The sequence below is a fragment of the Lathamus discolor genome, chromosome 2 (assembly GCF_037157495.1).
Source record: "Lathamus discolor isolate bLatDis1 chromosome 2, bLatDis1.hap1, whole genome shotgun sequence".
In the NCBI taxonomy this organism is placed as follows: domain Eukaryota; kingdom Metazoa; phylum Chordata; class Aves; order Psittaciformes; family Psittacidae; genus Lathamus; species Lathamus discolor.
In genome coordinates, this window is record NC_088885.1 from 44025509 (window position 1) to 44042788 (window position 17280).

General features: G+C 47.0%; 1 protein-coding gene across 4 annotated transcripts in view; it reads left to right on the forward strand.

Moving 5' to 3' along the window:
• JCAD (junctional cadherin 5 associated) overlaps positions 1–17280 on the forward strand; it is a 60939-nt gene that overhangs the window by 31498 nt on the left and 12161 nt on the right. For 2 of the 4 annotated variants that reach the window (XM_065666672.1, XM_065666673.1), the window contains exon 2: positions 12482–12840. In XM_065666672.1, the coding sequence (XP_065522744.1) occupies positions 12542–12840 (299 nt within the window). In that variant the 5' untranslated portion in view covers positions 12482–12541. Of the gene's footprint in view, positions 1–7025; positions 7216–11435; positions 11544–12481; positions 12841–17280 lie in introns of all 4 variants that reach the window. The other 2 variants (XM_065666671.1, XM_065666670.1) reach the window with 2 other exon arrangements.

Genomic DNA, 17280 nt, shown 5'->3' on the forward strand with positions numbered 1-17280 from the left:
GGGGCGCATCCCCCCCGGCGCCCGTCCTTGCTCCGGCCGCTTTGCACCTGCTCGTTCCTCTCCTTCCCGGCGTCGCCCCTGTCTCTCCGCCGGCGGCCCTAGCCCTGCGTAGGGCCCAGTTTCCCTGGAGCTCTCCGCTAGCGGGAGCCGCAGGGAGATTCCGGGGTGCCGCGGCTGGAGCCCCTCGCCTTCATTCAGCGTCCGTCGCTGTGCTCCCCTGCGCCCGGGGCGCCGGCTCCGACTCGGTGCAGGCTCCCGTTGACCCGACCGCGATGTGGCATCAGGGTCTGAAACATCAGCTGCTGCCTCTCTTGGTGTTCAGTCGTACTCCTATATATGCACAGCAGTCACAGAGATCTTTGGGGTTATTTCCTTTATGGTGGTTTTTTTAAGCCATGTACTGTTGCAGGGGAGGCAGAAAAAAGCTGTTATGTCAGAAGGAGATTTGTGCTGTTATGTCATTTCATAATTGCCTCAGAATTACAAATTACAGCCTTAGTCTCATGCTGGATCTGTGCCAAAGGACTCTTGCATCTATTAAGGGTTTGGGGGTTTCTTCCTTCCTTTTCTTGAGGAAAAAAAAAAAAAAAAGGTTGAGAATAATGACTTGAAAATAATGGCTTTTTAGTGGCATGGACCCTACATGTTAAGCTACTCCAGCCCATGTCTGTTAAGTGAAAATAACGATGTAACTGTTCTGAGTAGTCGGTCTGACTCCATGCAGTTAAGACATGAAATCTTGGCTAGTGACACTGAGAGTTGTGTCCTGCTGAAAAGTATTCAGCTGCACTTCTTTGCAGGAGCTGAAGCATTTTCTCTCTGTTACAAGTTCTGATTCTTCCCAGAAGCTCTGTTGCTGTTTGTGGGGAACAGACACGCGGAAAATAGCAGCCTTCCAGCTTCAAACAGAAGAATATAGGACTAATGACAGAGAAGGGCTCTTTAGTTCAGAGGTGCAGCCACTGCAAGAGCCTCAATTTGCGCCAGTGCTTAGTTTGTAATCACAGAGGCTAGACCTGCCTCTCTGCAGACTGTGTGCATAGACTATGCTCTTGCAGTTCTACCACTCACCATGGAGGAAAAAAGCATGGTCCTGCCGGCTGTTCCCTTTGCCAAGGATGCTGAGGGCAGCAGGAGTCCGGAGGAGATTGAAGCAGGTTGCTGCCACAGGACAGAGAAGCTGGGCTGGGCTGTCCCCCTCCAGGCAGGGTGGTCTCCTGAGCTGTGGCACCGCAGCATGTTATAATACCAACTCAGGTACCAGTTGAGTCTGTTGTTTTGAAGGCTACATCCGCTTCTGCATCCTCCCTTCCAACAGTGATGTTCAGGATTGCTCCGTGCTGCAACATGCATGCGCCCAGTCTTGGAAAAGAGATCTTTCAGAGTCGGCCAGGCTGTGCGTATCAAGTGCCATATTACAGTAGTATATTGTTCTTTACATGCATAATTTCACTGGCCTGTTATGACCTAAAACACACACAAAAAATAAACAAGGGCATATTGTTCGGTGGGAAGGATGCAGAAAATTTTTCTGCCTTAGCTGTTAGTAAGGAAAAGATTACTTTTAAGTGTTTCTCCTGATTGTCAGAGAAATGACATGGCACATGTAAGCTTGGGCTTTGCCAAGCAGGCTTTATTTGGAAGGTGAGGTGTTTCTGAACTTCTCAGTCACCTTGGAACTAGTTATGAACGCATAGCAAAGTCCTGCCCAAATCTTCTCTTCTAATTAATTTGGCCAGAGGCCATCCTAATTAACCTTGAGGGAGTTCAGGGGTGGGAGAGCTTGGTATGAAACAATTGTCTTGTAATTTGCTGTTCACAATGTGTTGACCAAGCCATGAGTTGCATCTCTAAAATCCTCTGGGTCTCTCACTGAGGCTATTGCACCGGTTTATTTGTTTTTAACAGATGTTGTTTTCCACTTCTTGAATGGAAAGGGTTATCTCACTTTCTGCAACCTTGTTATTGTGCTTTGTTTCAAGAGCCAGTGGACTAAAGCATGCTGGGGAAGCTTACTCACCAGTTCCAGCTATGAAGGAAGGGGCTGGTCAGCCTTTTGGTGGTCTTGATGCAGTTGTTATGGTCTCTTTATGAACTGATGTCATCTTTTCACATCTAGCTAAAGATAACTGAGTTTTTCTGGTACTGGCTATGTCTGCAGAGAACAAAAGTCAGTAGCAGCCTCTCTGTCACACAGGTGTATTACAGTTAGCATATTAATAGAATTAGTCAGCCATAACTTGGACCATCTCAAATAGTGGGGCAAGGGAAGGGGTTCTGAAATCTGAGCTCATTGAAAAAAGGGGAAAAGAGCTAAAGTCCGAGTTCTGCTTTTTGGAAGTGGGAGGGCACCCTGCAAGTCACCGAGTGTGTGATGAAGGGGGAAAAGTTAACAGATGTATCTGAAATTTTAAGATGGTCATTCTTCCCCCATCATGAAGATGTCTCCTTGCCTTGTTGGTCCAGGGGCTCAGCCGTGCTCAGAGGCTGGGCCACTTTTCACCAGCCTGGGTTTGCCTTACCAGGAGACAGCCCTGGCCAGCACATTCAGTGCCTCGGCAGCACAGTGGCGCTTGTGTGTAGTCTTCTTGAGCATCTGTCTTATTTTTGTTCTACGCTAATGCATACAAATGCTGTTTTGGCATTTATTTTCTGGTAGAGCAAAGGGTCAGGGGGAAATCCTGCTGAGACTACAAGGCAGGACACACAGATGCAAGAAAGATAGATCAAAGGCATCTATAATACAGGAAGAAGCAGAGGGTCAATCCAGAAGAGAGGGCATTTGATTATACATACAAGGGTAATATAAAAGGGATAACAACACAGGAGAGGATGGTAATGTCTGAAAATGAGTAAACAAACAGAAGTGTAAGACTATGCTGAGAATTTATTTACTCCAGCAGACACAATCCTTATCTCTTTGAAAGAGGAGAAGACCACACCAACCTTGGAGCGCCTCTGCTCCCAGCCACATTTGTGAGAGGGAGAAAGTGTTTGTTTACGGATCTCTCCTCCGTGAGTCCTGGCCTGATGGGCAGGCCTGTCCTGCTGTGATTAGTAGGATGCTAATGTGTGTAATCCTTTTGATCACAGAGCCCAGGCTCTATAAGTCATGTCACTGTCACCTCAAAGAAGTTCAACTATGTGATAGATCCCGTATTAAAATTTGTACTTTGAAAGATTCAATACAGTTATTATTGAGGAAAGATATAATGCAGTTATTGAAGAAAGATTTAATACAGTTATTGTTGAAATACTTTTTTTTCCTTTGGTTTGTACAGACGGAATGCTTTTCAGTTCAGAAAAATGCAGACAATAATAATGATCCATGTAGTCCTAGCATAGGAGTAGTTTATGAGCACCTTGCCCATAGATATTTTAGGTTGGATTATTAGCTCTTGACATCTTGATTTTCAGATGTGAGCAGCAAATATGGTTCCATGTGCATTGTTCCACTGAAGTGGATTGCTCCATACAAAAGCATTGTAAGCAGTATGGAAACATCATCCGAGTCCTAAAGAATATCCTCTTCTGCAGTTCCTTTTTGGGAGGGAAAGAGGTAGCTAATTATGCTTTGTTTAATAAATGTACTATTTTGTTCTGCTGTTGTGACAAACAAAAGCTGTCATTTGAGGAAATACACCATATGCTGCCAATTGGTCTAAGGACTGGATATATCTGGAGCACAGAGTAGCAGTGAGCACTCTTTAACAATTGCTCCTTCTCTAAAACAAATTGCACTGATTTCAGTGGAGTAATGTGCTGCTCTGTCATCGGTGGAAGCAAGCTGTTGACATTTTGAAGAGCAGCTAATATGAACAGCGGTATCTGTGCATGCTTGGACATTTCCTCCCTGCCCTGCATGGGTTTACTTCTATTTGGATGCTTATGAGCCTCAGCGAATCAGTGCTCACTTTTTGCTGGATTGGTCCATGGCAAATTTAAAAATCAACCTTATTGCGGATACAAACTCCCATCCATACCATGTCAGACACATGTTTCAGCACTGTGCAAACCCAGTATTCAATCACCCACATTATTTAAGAAAACCCAAACTAGCTGTCTACCATTTTTTCTTGGCAAATCTGAGAAAGCACACTTTTAAATATGACCTGAAACCTCCTGACAAACAGGGCTGGCAATGCCTGGAGAGCAGCCGTCAGTCATTAAGGCCTCCCTGAGGAGATGCTCTGCACTCTCTCTCATGCCACAGTGTGTTTGCTGATACATCTGCACTGTTGAGATACAAGACAGGAATACTTACCTTCTGAGGGCTGAATAAACTCTTCAAGACTAACTCCTCATCTCCTCCCCACTTCCTAGTTTTATTGGAGACACGTCGTATCATTAATTTATTCTGTGGCACAGTTCCTTGGTGATTTCAGTGAGGACTTTTTGCTCAAAGAATGCAAAGAGGATGTGTGCTGTAATTTTCACTGACTGTGAATCTCTGTGTTAGAGAAAAAATGTGAACTCCTGCCCGCAGGTAATGAGGGTTAAACACAGAAATTCCCAGATTTCTTTTTAATTTCAGTGAGATGAATAGGAGAGAGTGGCCTTGGAAGACATAAATTGGCTTATCTCCCAGCAATGGCTTTGGCAGGTTCTTGTCTCATGTAGTTAGCAGAGATGTGTGTAGTACTAGCGACTTTGAAGGCCTCAGTATGGTGTTGGCCATAATGGGAACTTTCTTGAAGTTTTTCCTGGTGTGTGTCCATGATCTGATACGCGTCCTTTGGTCAGAACCCCATTCTTGAGCCTCCAGCCAGCTTCATCTGCTCCATCCCTGACAGATCTTCATTTAGCCTGTTCTTGAAAACTTTTATTGATAGAGCTTCGGAGCTTCCTACAATTACCAGTGGTTAACTATCATCATGGCTAGACAGTTCCTTCTAATATCTAACCTAAATCTCCCTTGCTGCATGCTAAACCAGTCCCTTCAGTTTTCCACAGCCACAGGAAGCAGGACAAGATTATCACTGCCTTTTAGCAGCCTGACATATTTAAAACTTGTTATCATCTCTCATTCTCTCACCCTCATTCCTCCCTCCTTCCCTTCCAACTAAACAAGCCCACTTCTTGTAGCTTCTTCTCCAGGGGTCACACTTCCAAAACTTCTTACCATTCTTGTGAGCAAGGAGCGGCGAGCAGCATCTTGCTTGAGGTAGGGCCCAAAACTGGATATAGGGCTGACAGGAGTAAAGTGCCTGACATGTGAAGCTCCTCTTAATCTGTCTCCAAGCCTCTTCATCTGTGTGTACCAAGCCCTGCACTACTCTTGATGTCTTCCCTCTTTACAGCTCTAGCCCCAGAGACTCTTTTGCTGTACCACTCCACTTTGCACTTCTGCGTTGCATCCTTCTTCTTCAGCGTGGTGCTTTACACCTGCCTGTATTGTATCTCAGTCATTCATTCCAGACTAGGTCTATAATTTATTGAGATTTTATTCTAATTGGAATCCCTGAAAATGCTGGAAGCACTCCCTACAGATTTGTAATTGTAATCTTTATTCTAATTTACAAGTCATTAATGGAAATACTGAACAGAACAAGACCCCAGGCACAGCCCTTATGTGCCTTTTCAGGTTGACATTGAATTTAATAACTACAAGTACAGATGTGAAACATTTGTATACCCACCAAGAGTAAATTATACCTAAATTGTATTCGCCTGGTTTGCATATAAGGCTATCACATGCATCCATCAAAAGCTTTCCTCGTTCCAATGTGCGACTTCTGCTGTTTTTTCCTCCCTACCCACTGTGCTCCCAGCTCTGTCGAAGAAGAAAATTAAATTGATTAAACTTAATTTGTTCTTGACAAGTCTGTGTTTTCTGTTTTCTCATGACTTTATCATGTGGGAGTGGATGCAGCTGCAGTGCAGGGCAGGAAGCAGGGTGATGGAAATGCTGCTGCTCCTCCTGGATCACACACTCCCTCCTGCTTTGTGATAAATCAACACCTGTTATAAGTATTTACAAGTGGGTTGAATAATAGTTTGTCTGAGTCAATATCAAAGCCAGGCTGTTTGTTCTATGGTACCAGATCTGTCTTCTTCCCTCTTTTGTTTGAAGTTAGAGAATATATTTGCCCTTCACTCATCCCTTGAGAATTTCTAGGAGGTATTTACTCATGGCTTGGAGGCTGCCCTGGCTAGTTCCCTGCTCCTTCCTTACTCCTAGCCTACACTTAGTTAAGCCCTGCCAAGCTGAATGCACCCAACATATCTCTAACCTCTTTTTTCCTGTGTTCTAGACTATCTTTGTGTTAAATATCTAATATTTGATCACAGTGAACATTGCTGTTTACGGCTCTTCAAACATGTGAATTTTATCTTTCCCAGTGGAGCATGTGTCTGCAAGCCAGTGAATGTGGTTTCTGCAGTGGAAGGCAGGGGCACAGCGTGCCAGGGCACCTGCATGCACGGCTGCCTGCCATTTACAGTCCCATCTGACTTTATTGCCCCCAAAAAGATGAAATGATGAAGGTAAAAGCCTCATTTAATGTGTTTGGTTTTGATAAGCTCTCTCATATGCACACATGCAAAGCCAGAGTGAGAAAACAGGAGCAAGTACAATGGCCAAAGACTTAGGTATTCTCCTGAGATGTAGCTCGGGGTTATGTTTAGACTGAGTGAGTAGTACCATCTCATACTAAAACTTCTTCCACAAGAACCTGTTTGCTACTGCTGTAGTCTGTCAGGCTTTTATCCCTTGATCTGAGACTTTCAGGTTGTGCCTCTCTCACAGACAAAATTTATTTTAATATTGTCAGCTAAACCAATTCAGCCATTTCCAAGATAAATTAGGGGGGAGGAGGGAGGAGAGAGGAGAGAAGGAATGTTGTTTTGCCCACATTAAAAAGGGGAAAGAAAAGAAATCCTCCAGCTGTTCCACTGAGACCTGCAGTAGTCGGGAACAGGATCTGTGGTGACAAGGCACAGAGACATCTATGCGTGTTCTCAGCAGACTCGCCTCTGTTTCGAAGTGCTCCATTTTCCAAAGATTTTTCTCTCCCATCCGTCAGAACTCCACATCCTCTGGTGTTGAGCAGCCCACCAGTGACCCGGCCCTGTGCAAGGACAGTGCTCGTGCCCTAATGACTCCAACGCTGTGTGAGCAGAGCATCCCTTCACAGCCCCGGCATGATGCCCTTGCCCAGGGCTGCGGCGGTGGAGCTGGATTGTCTCCATAATGATGGTTCCTGCATTTTCCAGGTACAAGTGAAACGGGGTCTTGCACATGGGAGCAGAAAGCAGTCACAGAGGTGCTTCTGCTGGAAATGTCGATGGGACGGAAGCTGGTCATCAGGAGGGGAAGGAGGAAATTGGGGTGATGGATGTGAACCAGGAGAAGCTGTTAGAGGTGCAGGAGGTCAGGGCAAACTGTACGCCTAGCTAGCACGGTGGTGGGCTGTGTGGGAAGAGTGGCCGGACTGGTGGGACCAGGAGATGGAAAGGCAGGGAAGGGAATCTGCAGGGCAGTGAGGACAGGTGGGTGTGGGAAGGGGGAAATGCATTGGTCTGCATGGTGATGAGGAATTAGCAGAGGTGGGAGGGATATGGGGTTGCCTGGACAAAAGTATTGGTATTGGATTTGATGGGCACAGGTATGGAAAAGAGCATGGCAGATAAATTACTGCAACCAGTGTTTTGGCTCATCCCATGTCTTCACAGTGCAGATAGCTTGACTTACCACAATTGGGCTGACGTGGAGAGGCGCTAGGTTCTTGCAGCAGTTGTTTTGAACGTAGCTAGCTTACTTTTAAGGCTAAGGATTTTAAAATAATCAGGCTGTAAGCACTTCAGACTGGGTGCCTAGAATGGAGAGGGGTGTTTTCATATTAGTCTGTCTACATAAATGCTTCTGTCTGGCACATGTCTGATATGAAATGGGAATAATATCACCCAGACATGAGTGAAGATAAGCTAGTTTAATGTGTTATCTAGATAGTGCACTTTGTCATTTAGAAGCCTGTTAGTAACTTTGTGTTCAGAGCAGTGTTTGGATAGCTGCTGTAGATAAAGCCCAGAAAGACTAGCATCACCTAGCCTGCACATCCACTGAGATATGAGTCCTGCAGAATTCAGTAGCCTGAGGTCATGTAATTACAAACTGCAGCAACTCGTGTGTCCGTGCAGGGTGCCTTCATTTTGGCAATTCATGATGTCTGTATGCTTCATTTTGCAGTATGAATCATGTTCCTTCGATGTTTTCTCTTCTGTGCAGTTATACAGAATCACTTACAAAAAATGTTAGAAATAGTTCTGCAGAGGTGGGGCAAGCAAATCATGCCAGAAGGACTTCAGGGGTTGTATTCAAACAGTTGAAGGATTGCCCCCTACTTTATTTCAAGTAGCAGAGAGTGGGGAGATATAACAGAGGGCAGACAGATCTTCTGGTCTCCCACCCAGTATGTGGATGCTTTGCCAGGATGCTCTCTGGAACCAGGGCAGTCCTGGGGTAAAGTTTGGACTTGATGGTCTTAAAGGTCTTTTTCAACCTATGATTGTAAAGGGTGAATGGACTGCTCCAAACACCATGCAGGGGGGAGAGTGGGAATGGCATGCAAACCATTTCAGAATGTGAAGGTAAGAGCTGTTTCTGCCACTGCTGAAAGTGTTGACATTCATCATTGCTGGTATTGGTCATTGTACATGTGGTGGTGGTACCCCCACCACCCTCCAAAATAATAACGCTTGGGAACCCCTGCCACTAAAGAAACCTGCAGGTGAAGGCAGACTATCAACAGAAAACAGTGTGCTTCCCCCACTGAGAATGGGCTCTAGAAGCAGCTCAGAGGAAACTCTAGCACCAGATTTCTTCGGGGTGTCTTTCAGGAGTACTGTGGCTTTTCTCAGGGCCAGGATGAGATCCCTGCTCTTGGACAGAGCACCCTGAGACAAGGTGCTCTGATGACGTTTCCGTCTGGTGGTCTCATTGTGTCTCGCTTGCCGAGGCTGTGGATCCCCATTGTGTGCGTATACAAGGGGGCTGGTGCTGATTTCCGCCATTCATGCGTGTTTCTTTGCATCCAAGAGTGCTGCTGAGAAGTTTCCAGAGAAAAGCTTGGCCCCTGTTTCCAGTGTTATACGGAGCTGTACCGGCTGCTGGGGACAAGTCGGAAACGCTGGCAAGATAGCAGGCATCCTCAGGAAGCAAACCCTATCAGAAAGCACTGATGTCATTGGCAAACAAAACAAATGACTGCTGGAAAAACAAACTGTTTTCCAGCGTTGTTGATCTTCCCTCAAATTAGCAGCTCTGCACAGCCTTTACTCTTTTGGCCCAGTCTGACAGAGTATGTACAGGACAGCACTGCAGCGATGGTTTTGTTATTCCTGCAGAACCAATCCCTTTGATTTTAATTTTTAGATTTATTTATCTAAGGGAGGGTGGGAAAAGCATCCCAGCACTGCAGCCAGGTTTGGAAAACTGGCCGGCGTCCTTGTGGACATTACGTGCGATATGGTTGATGTCCTGCAGGGTTTGCTCAGGCAGGGCCTCTAGCTCCCCTGCCCCGGCCAGGTTTGATGTGGGGGAAGGTACCTCCCCATAACTTCTGCACAACCCAATTATTCACTGTGAGGGTGGTGAGGCACTGGCACAGGTTGCCCAGAGAAGCTGTGGCTGCCCCATCCTGGCAGTGTTCAAGGCCAGGTTGAATAGGGCTTTGAGCAACCTGGCTTAGTGGAAGGTGTCCCTGTCTGTAGCAAGGAGTTGGAACTGGGTGATCTTTAAGGTCTTTTCCAGCCCAAACCATTATTTGATTCTATGTGTCCTAACAGCGTCCCATCCAGTGGCCATGGCCACCACTGCTACCAGCTGCTGGCAGCTTGTGTCATAGGCCTGGAGCATTTCTCTATGTGGTGGGTCTGGGGAGAGCTCATGGGGGCTTTGGTGCTGAGGGCACCGTGGCAGGCAGAGTGGTGCAGGCTTCTCTGCCTTGTTCCCATTGTAGAGCTGTGACAGGCACAATGCTCCCAGCCAGGCCTTCCCACCACCCATAGCACCACAGGGCTTTCCCTTCCACACATGATAAGTTTGCAGAGCAGGAGGAGACAGTCACACTGGTTCCTCATGGTGCATTTCCACGCCGTTGCATCTCACTACCAATACCAAGAGGAGGTTCAGAGTAAACCCCACAGGCTGGAAGTTTCTTACCCACTTGCTTTTGCTTCTCTGATGACACCATGGCTACAGTGGGTGGCAGAGAGGGGGTTAAGCTGTGCTCCAAGGCAGTCTGATGATAATAGCAGGAAAAGCACATTTCTTCCTTGCACCTGTGAGTGCTCTGATCTGCTTTCTGCTGTTTATGGTGGTCACATTGGATCTTTCTCTTGTTAGAAGCTGAACAGCTCTAGCAGCCAGCTGTTCCCCGTGGTCTGTTTGAACCTGGCTCCTTTCACAGTCCGGGGCAGCAAGTGAATGGAAAATCAACCTTTTAGGTCAGCATTCAAAAATAACCCACGGAGCTTTTCCTTTCTTCCAAGAGGGAAGGGTCCTGCTCCTCTCTGCTTTCTGCCTGCTTTTACTTACTGCTGGCTCACTTACTCAGAATGCTTGTTAGGTATTTGAAGTCTTGTTCTAGCAAGGGATATTCCTAAAATATCTTCAGCATAGAGCTTTAAATAAACAAATAATCTCTGTTTTTAAAGGGTGTGTAGTGTTACGTGTGCGAAAAGGGAGAAGATTCATAAAGCTCTAGAGACAAACCAGTTTAAGGCTCTCAAGCTGAAAAGCCACTTCTGTAGTGTTCCAGGTTCCCAGTTAAACTGTGGATCTGCATAAAAACTGTGCATGTTTTTCCATGCTGTGGGCTGTCCTCAGGCAAGTGCTGTGGGCAGTGCAGGGCAGAGGCGGCTAGAGTGTCCCTGTGTGCCTAGGAGCTGCATACCAGGCTGGACCAGAGTGGCTGGCCGGACCGGCTCCACAGTCTGCAGAGCATCCCGGAGACAGGGCGGGAGCAGAAAATGGTTGGGGTGCTGGGTAGGCAAAAAGTGGCCCTAATATATGGAACGCTGCACCACAGAAGCTGGTTTACATTCTGAGCCACCCAATCAACTTCTGTGTGTACGTAGCCTGAGAGATTTAGTACTAATAAACGCACAGGAGCCAAATCAGTAGTTGCTTTATCTCAAGTAAATAATTGTAAACAGCAGCGAACAGAGTTCTTTCTTCTTGCCCATGAAGAGCATTAGAAACCAGTGTATAAAGTACTTGCTTGTCATGATCTTTGCAGAGACTGTCCCCTTTTGACTAGCCGCCAATGCTGGGCTCCTGGCCCTCAGGTAGACCTACCACTAAGCACACAGAATACTCACCAGGCATCTTAAATGAACTGTTTGTGTGGGGAAAATCATCATAAGTGTTTTACATAACTGATCAATTTCTGTGTGTTTCACTTCTTATCCACCTTTTAATTTCTTTCTTCTAGTAACACAGCCCAAGGAAGGAGGAATGTATCAGAATGGGTCCATCATTATACACAACCTACAGAAATAGATCATTACCTTCCGTGGATTTTGAAACTCTGGAAGAATGGGTATTCTATAGTTGCCATAATTCCATAAAGATGCAAAAGTGGTATAGAAAATAAAGGTTGTTGTCAGCCAGCTAACTGCGTTTACTGGGTCTTTGCTCTAGCAGTGCAGAATTGAGGGCAGCCCTGGTGACCAGGAAGAAAAGTCATGACTGTCCCATGACTTGGAAGTCATTGAGACACAACAGACATGATCATCTCAGGTTGTTGCCAGTCATTTTACACAGTGCAGTTGTGCTGTAAGAATAGAGTGTGCTTCAAATCTTAGGGTTTGTATTATTCTAGTTGAGGATTACTGATTACTCCTTATTACTCTGGAGGATTACTCCTTCCAGGAGACCAAGAGGCTGAAAGCAAAGTAATCTGTAAAAACAGACTGTTTAGCTGGGGTTTGCACGATATTACCTGGGTTTCTCATGTGGTTGCATAAAATTAATTTTTGTTCTCATGCATATTTTGTCCTTGTTCATGTGAACATTTTTTCTTAATGGAATATGCAGAGCTGTAGGGAGAGGCATGCTGCCTTGTAATCCACCCCCTCCTGCAGCAACTCCAAATGTAATACAGAGCACACCTCTCCATGACTAGAAAAAAAATTGTTTTTTACAGAAAGCGTGGGCTTACCTCCGGTGCAAAGCATTTTTATGAGATCCCTTAGTGACATCTGAAAGCTGCAATCACCAGTGAATTCTTCAGTGGAACAGACTGAGTCAGCAGCAGTGCAGCATCTGCTGCTGGGCTGAGTGCATGGAGGTATATTGCCTAGGGAAGGTCAGCACGTGATTCATCAGAACCTGCATGCACTTTGCTTCATCTGTTTGGCGCTGAGAAAGATTGAAACCAGAGGATGAGACTTTCAGCTTCAGTAGCCTATCAGCTGATCAAAGATATCTTTCCATGTTTAAAGCAGCCTTCTGTTTGTTTATGGTTTTGTTTTCCAGTGATGGATCCTTCTGGAAAGAGCTTTTTGATGGCACAGCTGTGAGTGAAACCAGCACAACATGTTCAGTGTCGAGGACCTCCTTATTTCTCATGGATACAAGCTGTCAAAAAATCCCCCTGTTTCATATGAGAACAGGTATGATGGATACCGGCAGGAAATCACAGGGAACAGATCTGCTCAGAGAACGCTGAACGGGTTTGAGGCAGAATCAAGAGCTGGGGGTTACAGCAAGAAACCTCTGGTGAAAAGCAACTCGAGCGGCACTGAAAGCAGCCATGGGAGCCAAGGGAGGCAAGCAGGTCCTGGTTACCACCATGACCTTCAGGGTTTGTCCACTTTTCATACTTCGGAAGGGGGGTAAGTTTCAGCATCATGCTATGGCTTTGCTTTCTCTTCCTTTTGGTCCGGACAGTTAACTAAGCATGACCCTAACCTTTGACACCACCTTCCTGTACTCCTTTTCTGCTCCCATACTAATGACCATTTCCATGCAGTGCAAGTCCACATGAAGCAGTGGCACATCCATTCATCTTCTGCTTAGAGCTAGGCCTTTGATAATATTGGGGTGATGGGAAGTGGAGTATTTAATTTACTAATGTGGTCTGTATTAGAAAGGCCTTTCTGATGGGTTTAGAAAAGCTCAGTCCAAGTACAGTGAAAAAAAAGGAGGGAGACAAAAGCTCTTCCTTCAGTTTTAAAAAACTGAAGCTTCTTCTTCTGCCATATACACACCCTGAATTTTGCTGTGGATTTAGCCACGTGCTGAACACATTAGGGTGTGCCTAAATGCACCAAGGACTTTCTTGTTTTTTTGAGGCTGCTCTCGTGGAGTAAACATGAGAAGGTGCCTGTGTATTTCTTTTTAAAACCACTCCAAGCTAGTGGAAGCTCTTGTCGTCACTCCATAAAACGTGCTTGTACAACCGTGGCTTGCTTAACACGGAGTACGTGCGTGCTGGGGCTGGGGCAGGCTGGGCAGGAAGAGCTGTGTGTACACACCGCCGCTTGGCCATTGTTCTGCAGCTATTTGAGTGCTGCAGATGAACAAAGGAAAGGGGCTAGAGCAGGACTGGAAGCCAGCCCAAGTGTGACGAGAGTTTACGAGGAAAAGCCCCTTCCTCCTGCCCAGTGGGCCTGAAACTGAAAGCGGGGCAAAACGCTGTCGCCTTGGAAGGTTGTCCTCTTAGGAAGACCTTCATGTGGCAAAGGCATGTGGGCCCTGACTGCTGGGCTTGTCTGCTATTCCCCTTCATGCCTCTTCTGCTTGCAACCCTGCTTGCCTGGAGCAAGAATGGCTCCTGGCTGCCAGCTAGGATAATGGGCAGGAAGAGATGTGAGCTCTGCAAAGCAGTCCTAGGGCAGCACATCCCAGCCGCAGTGAAAGTCGCCAGGTGGAACCAGCCCTTCTGCAGAAGGAAGGAGAGAACACAGGTTTAAAGGTAATGAGGAGGATTCTTCATGGTGTGTTATGGGTAGAGTAAACTGGACAGCAATAAAGCGAGGGAAGACAGAATGAGGGGGGAAAAGGTTTTGAAGCAGGGGAAGAGGGTGTGCAGGGGGGCCAAGGGGGGTGATGCTTGGCCTTGGAACCGAGTTTAGAGTATGGAGTAAAACTGGTGTGAAGAAGATATATGGCTGTACAAGGCTGGAAGCTACTCCCATGCTGCTGCTCCCACACCCTGTAAGGTAGAGCCTGTGTGGGTGCATGGTGGCAAGGGAGGACTGCTGCCTCCCTGCATCCCTCTTTTCTGAGTGCATCTGTGGGGGATCATATATCTGCCCCATGTTTCAGACATGGCAGAAGTATCTGTAACTGCTCATGATGGCTAAATACAAAATAATGCAATCTGACAATTTTAACATCTCTTTCTAAAACTCAAAATGCAAGGAGTGGATCCTGTCAGTCTACAGTGTAGTTAAATGCTATAGTCTGTTTTTTTAAAGTGTCTTTTCCACATAACATAGGGAACACAGCCCTGGAAGTGGCTTTGTCACACCTTCATAAAGATAGAACTCTTTTCTTATTGTTACAGCAAACTGTGATTCCCAGAGAGCCTATTGGGAACTCTCACAAGGCACTAGCAGCTATGAACAAGGGAAAACCTTTGTCTGAGCCGTGCCTTTCTTGCCAGCCCTGGGTGTGCAGAGTACCTCTGGTGCAGGGCACGGCACTGCGCTGCTGGTACAGGAAGGGAGGAGCGAGCCCTCTGGGCCAGATCCAGGAAAGCTGGCTGCAGCTTCAGTGCCGCAGCACCCGTGCCTCAATTGCCGAGCTCCAGCCAGGGTGACAGGCCCCCTCCTGACCCTGGGGCACAGCTGAGGCACGGGGCTGCCATGCAAGTGTGAGCTGTTCTGAAACTGAAGGGAAGGTGACCCACTTTGGAATGTTTTGGCCTTGTACAGGTAGGCCATGGTGAATTCCACTGGGGATTTTGATCTCTCCCACTGTCTGGTTTCTGTGCTGTTGCAGGAAATAGATTCCTGGTTCTCAGGCTGGGAAAGAACTGCACACTGCAGAGATTATTTGGGAATCATTTAGGCCTGAGAGGGGACAACCACGCAGCAAGATCCAGCATGAAGACACTGCTCTTTGGGCACTGCAGGCTTCCTGCAGCCATTTCCTGGCACTGCCTTCCTAGTGCTGCACCACAGCCGGAAAGGCCCAGAAGAGGCAGAGTGTGTCACAACTGCCTTCACAGACCCTGACCAGCTCCATGGCAATCCCGAGCATCACTCTGGCTCCTCAGCCAGGGAATTACCTACACCATGCTCTTGCCCAGACCACCCACTGATACAGAACAGCTAATCACCTTCCAAGCACCACAGAAGCGAGTGACATTGCCTACCTCGTTGCTGCCTACACAGACAGGTTTGCAGGACTCAGGGTGTTTCATGATGGCAGGAGATGATGCTGTTGTCCCCGCTCATTGGGGTGGTTATGCTGATGAAACTTTGCGGAGGAGGAGGAGGAGACAGGCTTCATAGCAACTGCATGTGGGCACATCACACCGCCCGCTGCTGCTGCTTGCAAGGGGGGAGTGACATCCTGGTGGAGCCAAGAAGTAATGTTTTGCTCCATCCCGTTGTTCTTCAGGCAGAGTGTGGGGAAGCGGATGATGGGAGGACTGTCCTCACTGTCCTTACTTAACTGAGCATTAGGAGGTCTCACAGTAAAGGTTTGGGAGAGGAGATGAGGCAAAAAAATGGGAAAGCTGACCCTGTTGCTGGAGATGACAGGGTTCATAGAACTCTCTCCTTCTTCTCTTCTGAGTGGAGAGAAAAGGCACTTTGCTCAGCTGTTTGTGTGGGAGAAACTATGTTGGTAACTAGCAAATTTAGGCAGAAATAGACATCATTAATGAGATCACCTGCTGAAAATATTAGAAAAGTGTGCTGGTGTTTCCCAATGCTAGGGCTTGGAAAATTGTATGTGAGGATAGGCTCCCAAACCAGAACAGAAGCTGCCAGTGTCCAGAGCAGCCCTCTGAGAAGTTTTCCCCCTTGATGCCAAATCCTGGAAATTTCTGAACAGTGCCTCTTGGTTGGGCACAAAGCAGCTCAGGCACCATGAGCTACTGGGTGCCTACTACCTACCATTTGCATACAGGCAGCCAAAAACAGGGACAAAAACTCCCTGGAGAGCCCTACAGTGGCCTCATTCTGCAGGGTTTTGACTTGAAGCCTGTGCCATACTCCTTCACTTCTGGCCCCATTATGTACATCATGTGAGGTCCTGCTGGTCAGTCACCCTAGGGGAACTGGGCAGCTTCCACCCGTTGCTCTGAGTGTGCCAGCTTGGTGAAATGCAGTCATGCAGGTAGTGCAGGGTAGACTGATGGCCTCATTTCTTGCAAAGACCTAAAATTCATAGAAAGCTAGCAATAGTTTGGGGAGGTTTTTTGAACAGCTTTCATTAGATACAGATTCAGTTTACAGCATTTCATGACAGCAAACTTGATATTCGTTAGGAGCAGGCCTGTTAGAAAAGAGTTCTTGATGTTAAAATCTACCTCCTTGGTCCCATGGGACCTCTCTGTCACTGGCACTTACATCTTCCTGGTTTGTCCCATGGGACCGCTCCGTCCTTGGCACCCCTCGCAGCTGTGAAGCAGTTGCAAGCTGCTGTGTCCAGTTGTGCATTTCTTTGTGCATCAGTACTGGCACATCACGGGGTGACACAGAATTCTGTAGTAGCATGATCAGAGACTAGCTTCTGCTAAGAGGGGCTCTGGGGTCTTTTTGTTGATAATATGTCCTGGACATGAAGACTGCAGCATGACTGGTGTTTGCCATCTAAAAATGTAGCATTGGTGAGGGTGTAGTGGAGCATTTTGAACTTGGGGTGCCCCTTGGATTCTTCTTCCAACCACTTGACCCAAGACCCAAAAGTGTCATCTCTCCCAGAAGGAGGCACTCTGCTGCAGTAGTGGCCGCAAGCAGTGTGGTTGTGCAGTGCTGCCCCACTGCCTGCTGCCTGCCTGCCATGCCTGTAGTGCGCACATGTGCAGGGGCTGTTTTCCATCCTTGGAAGCAGAGGAGCCTTCAGGCTGGAGCTAAGCAGGAGTGTCATTTGGAAGGCTGTGGAGCATCCCCTTCCTACTGCACAGTGCAGTGCCCTGCTCTCCAAAGGTTTATGCTGCCTACAATAAAGGCCGGCTGTAACCACTTCTAGCGCCTGAGCCGGGAGCTGGAGAGACTGATATTGTCCATCTTGTGAACAGATCATAGAAAAGATCAGGCTTAAAATGCTCTGAATACCTCCTTTTAAATGTCTTTTCTGCACTCATGTTGCAATGA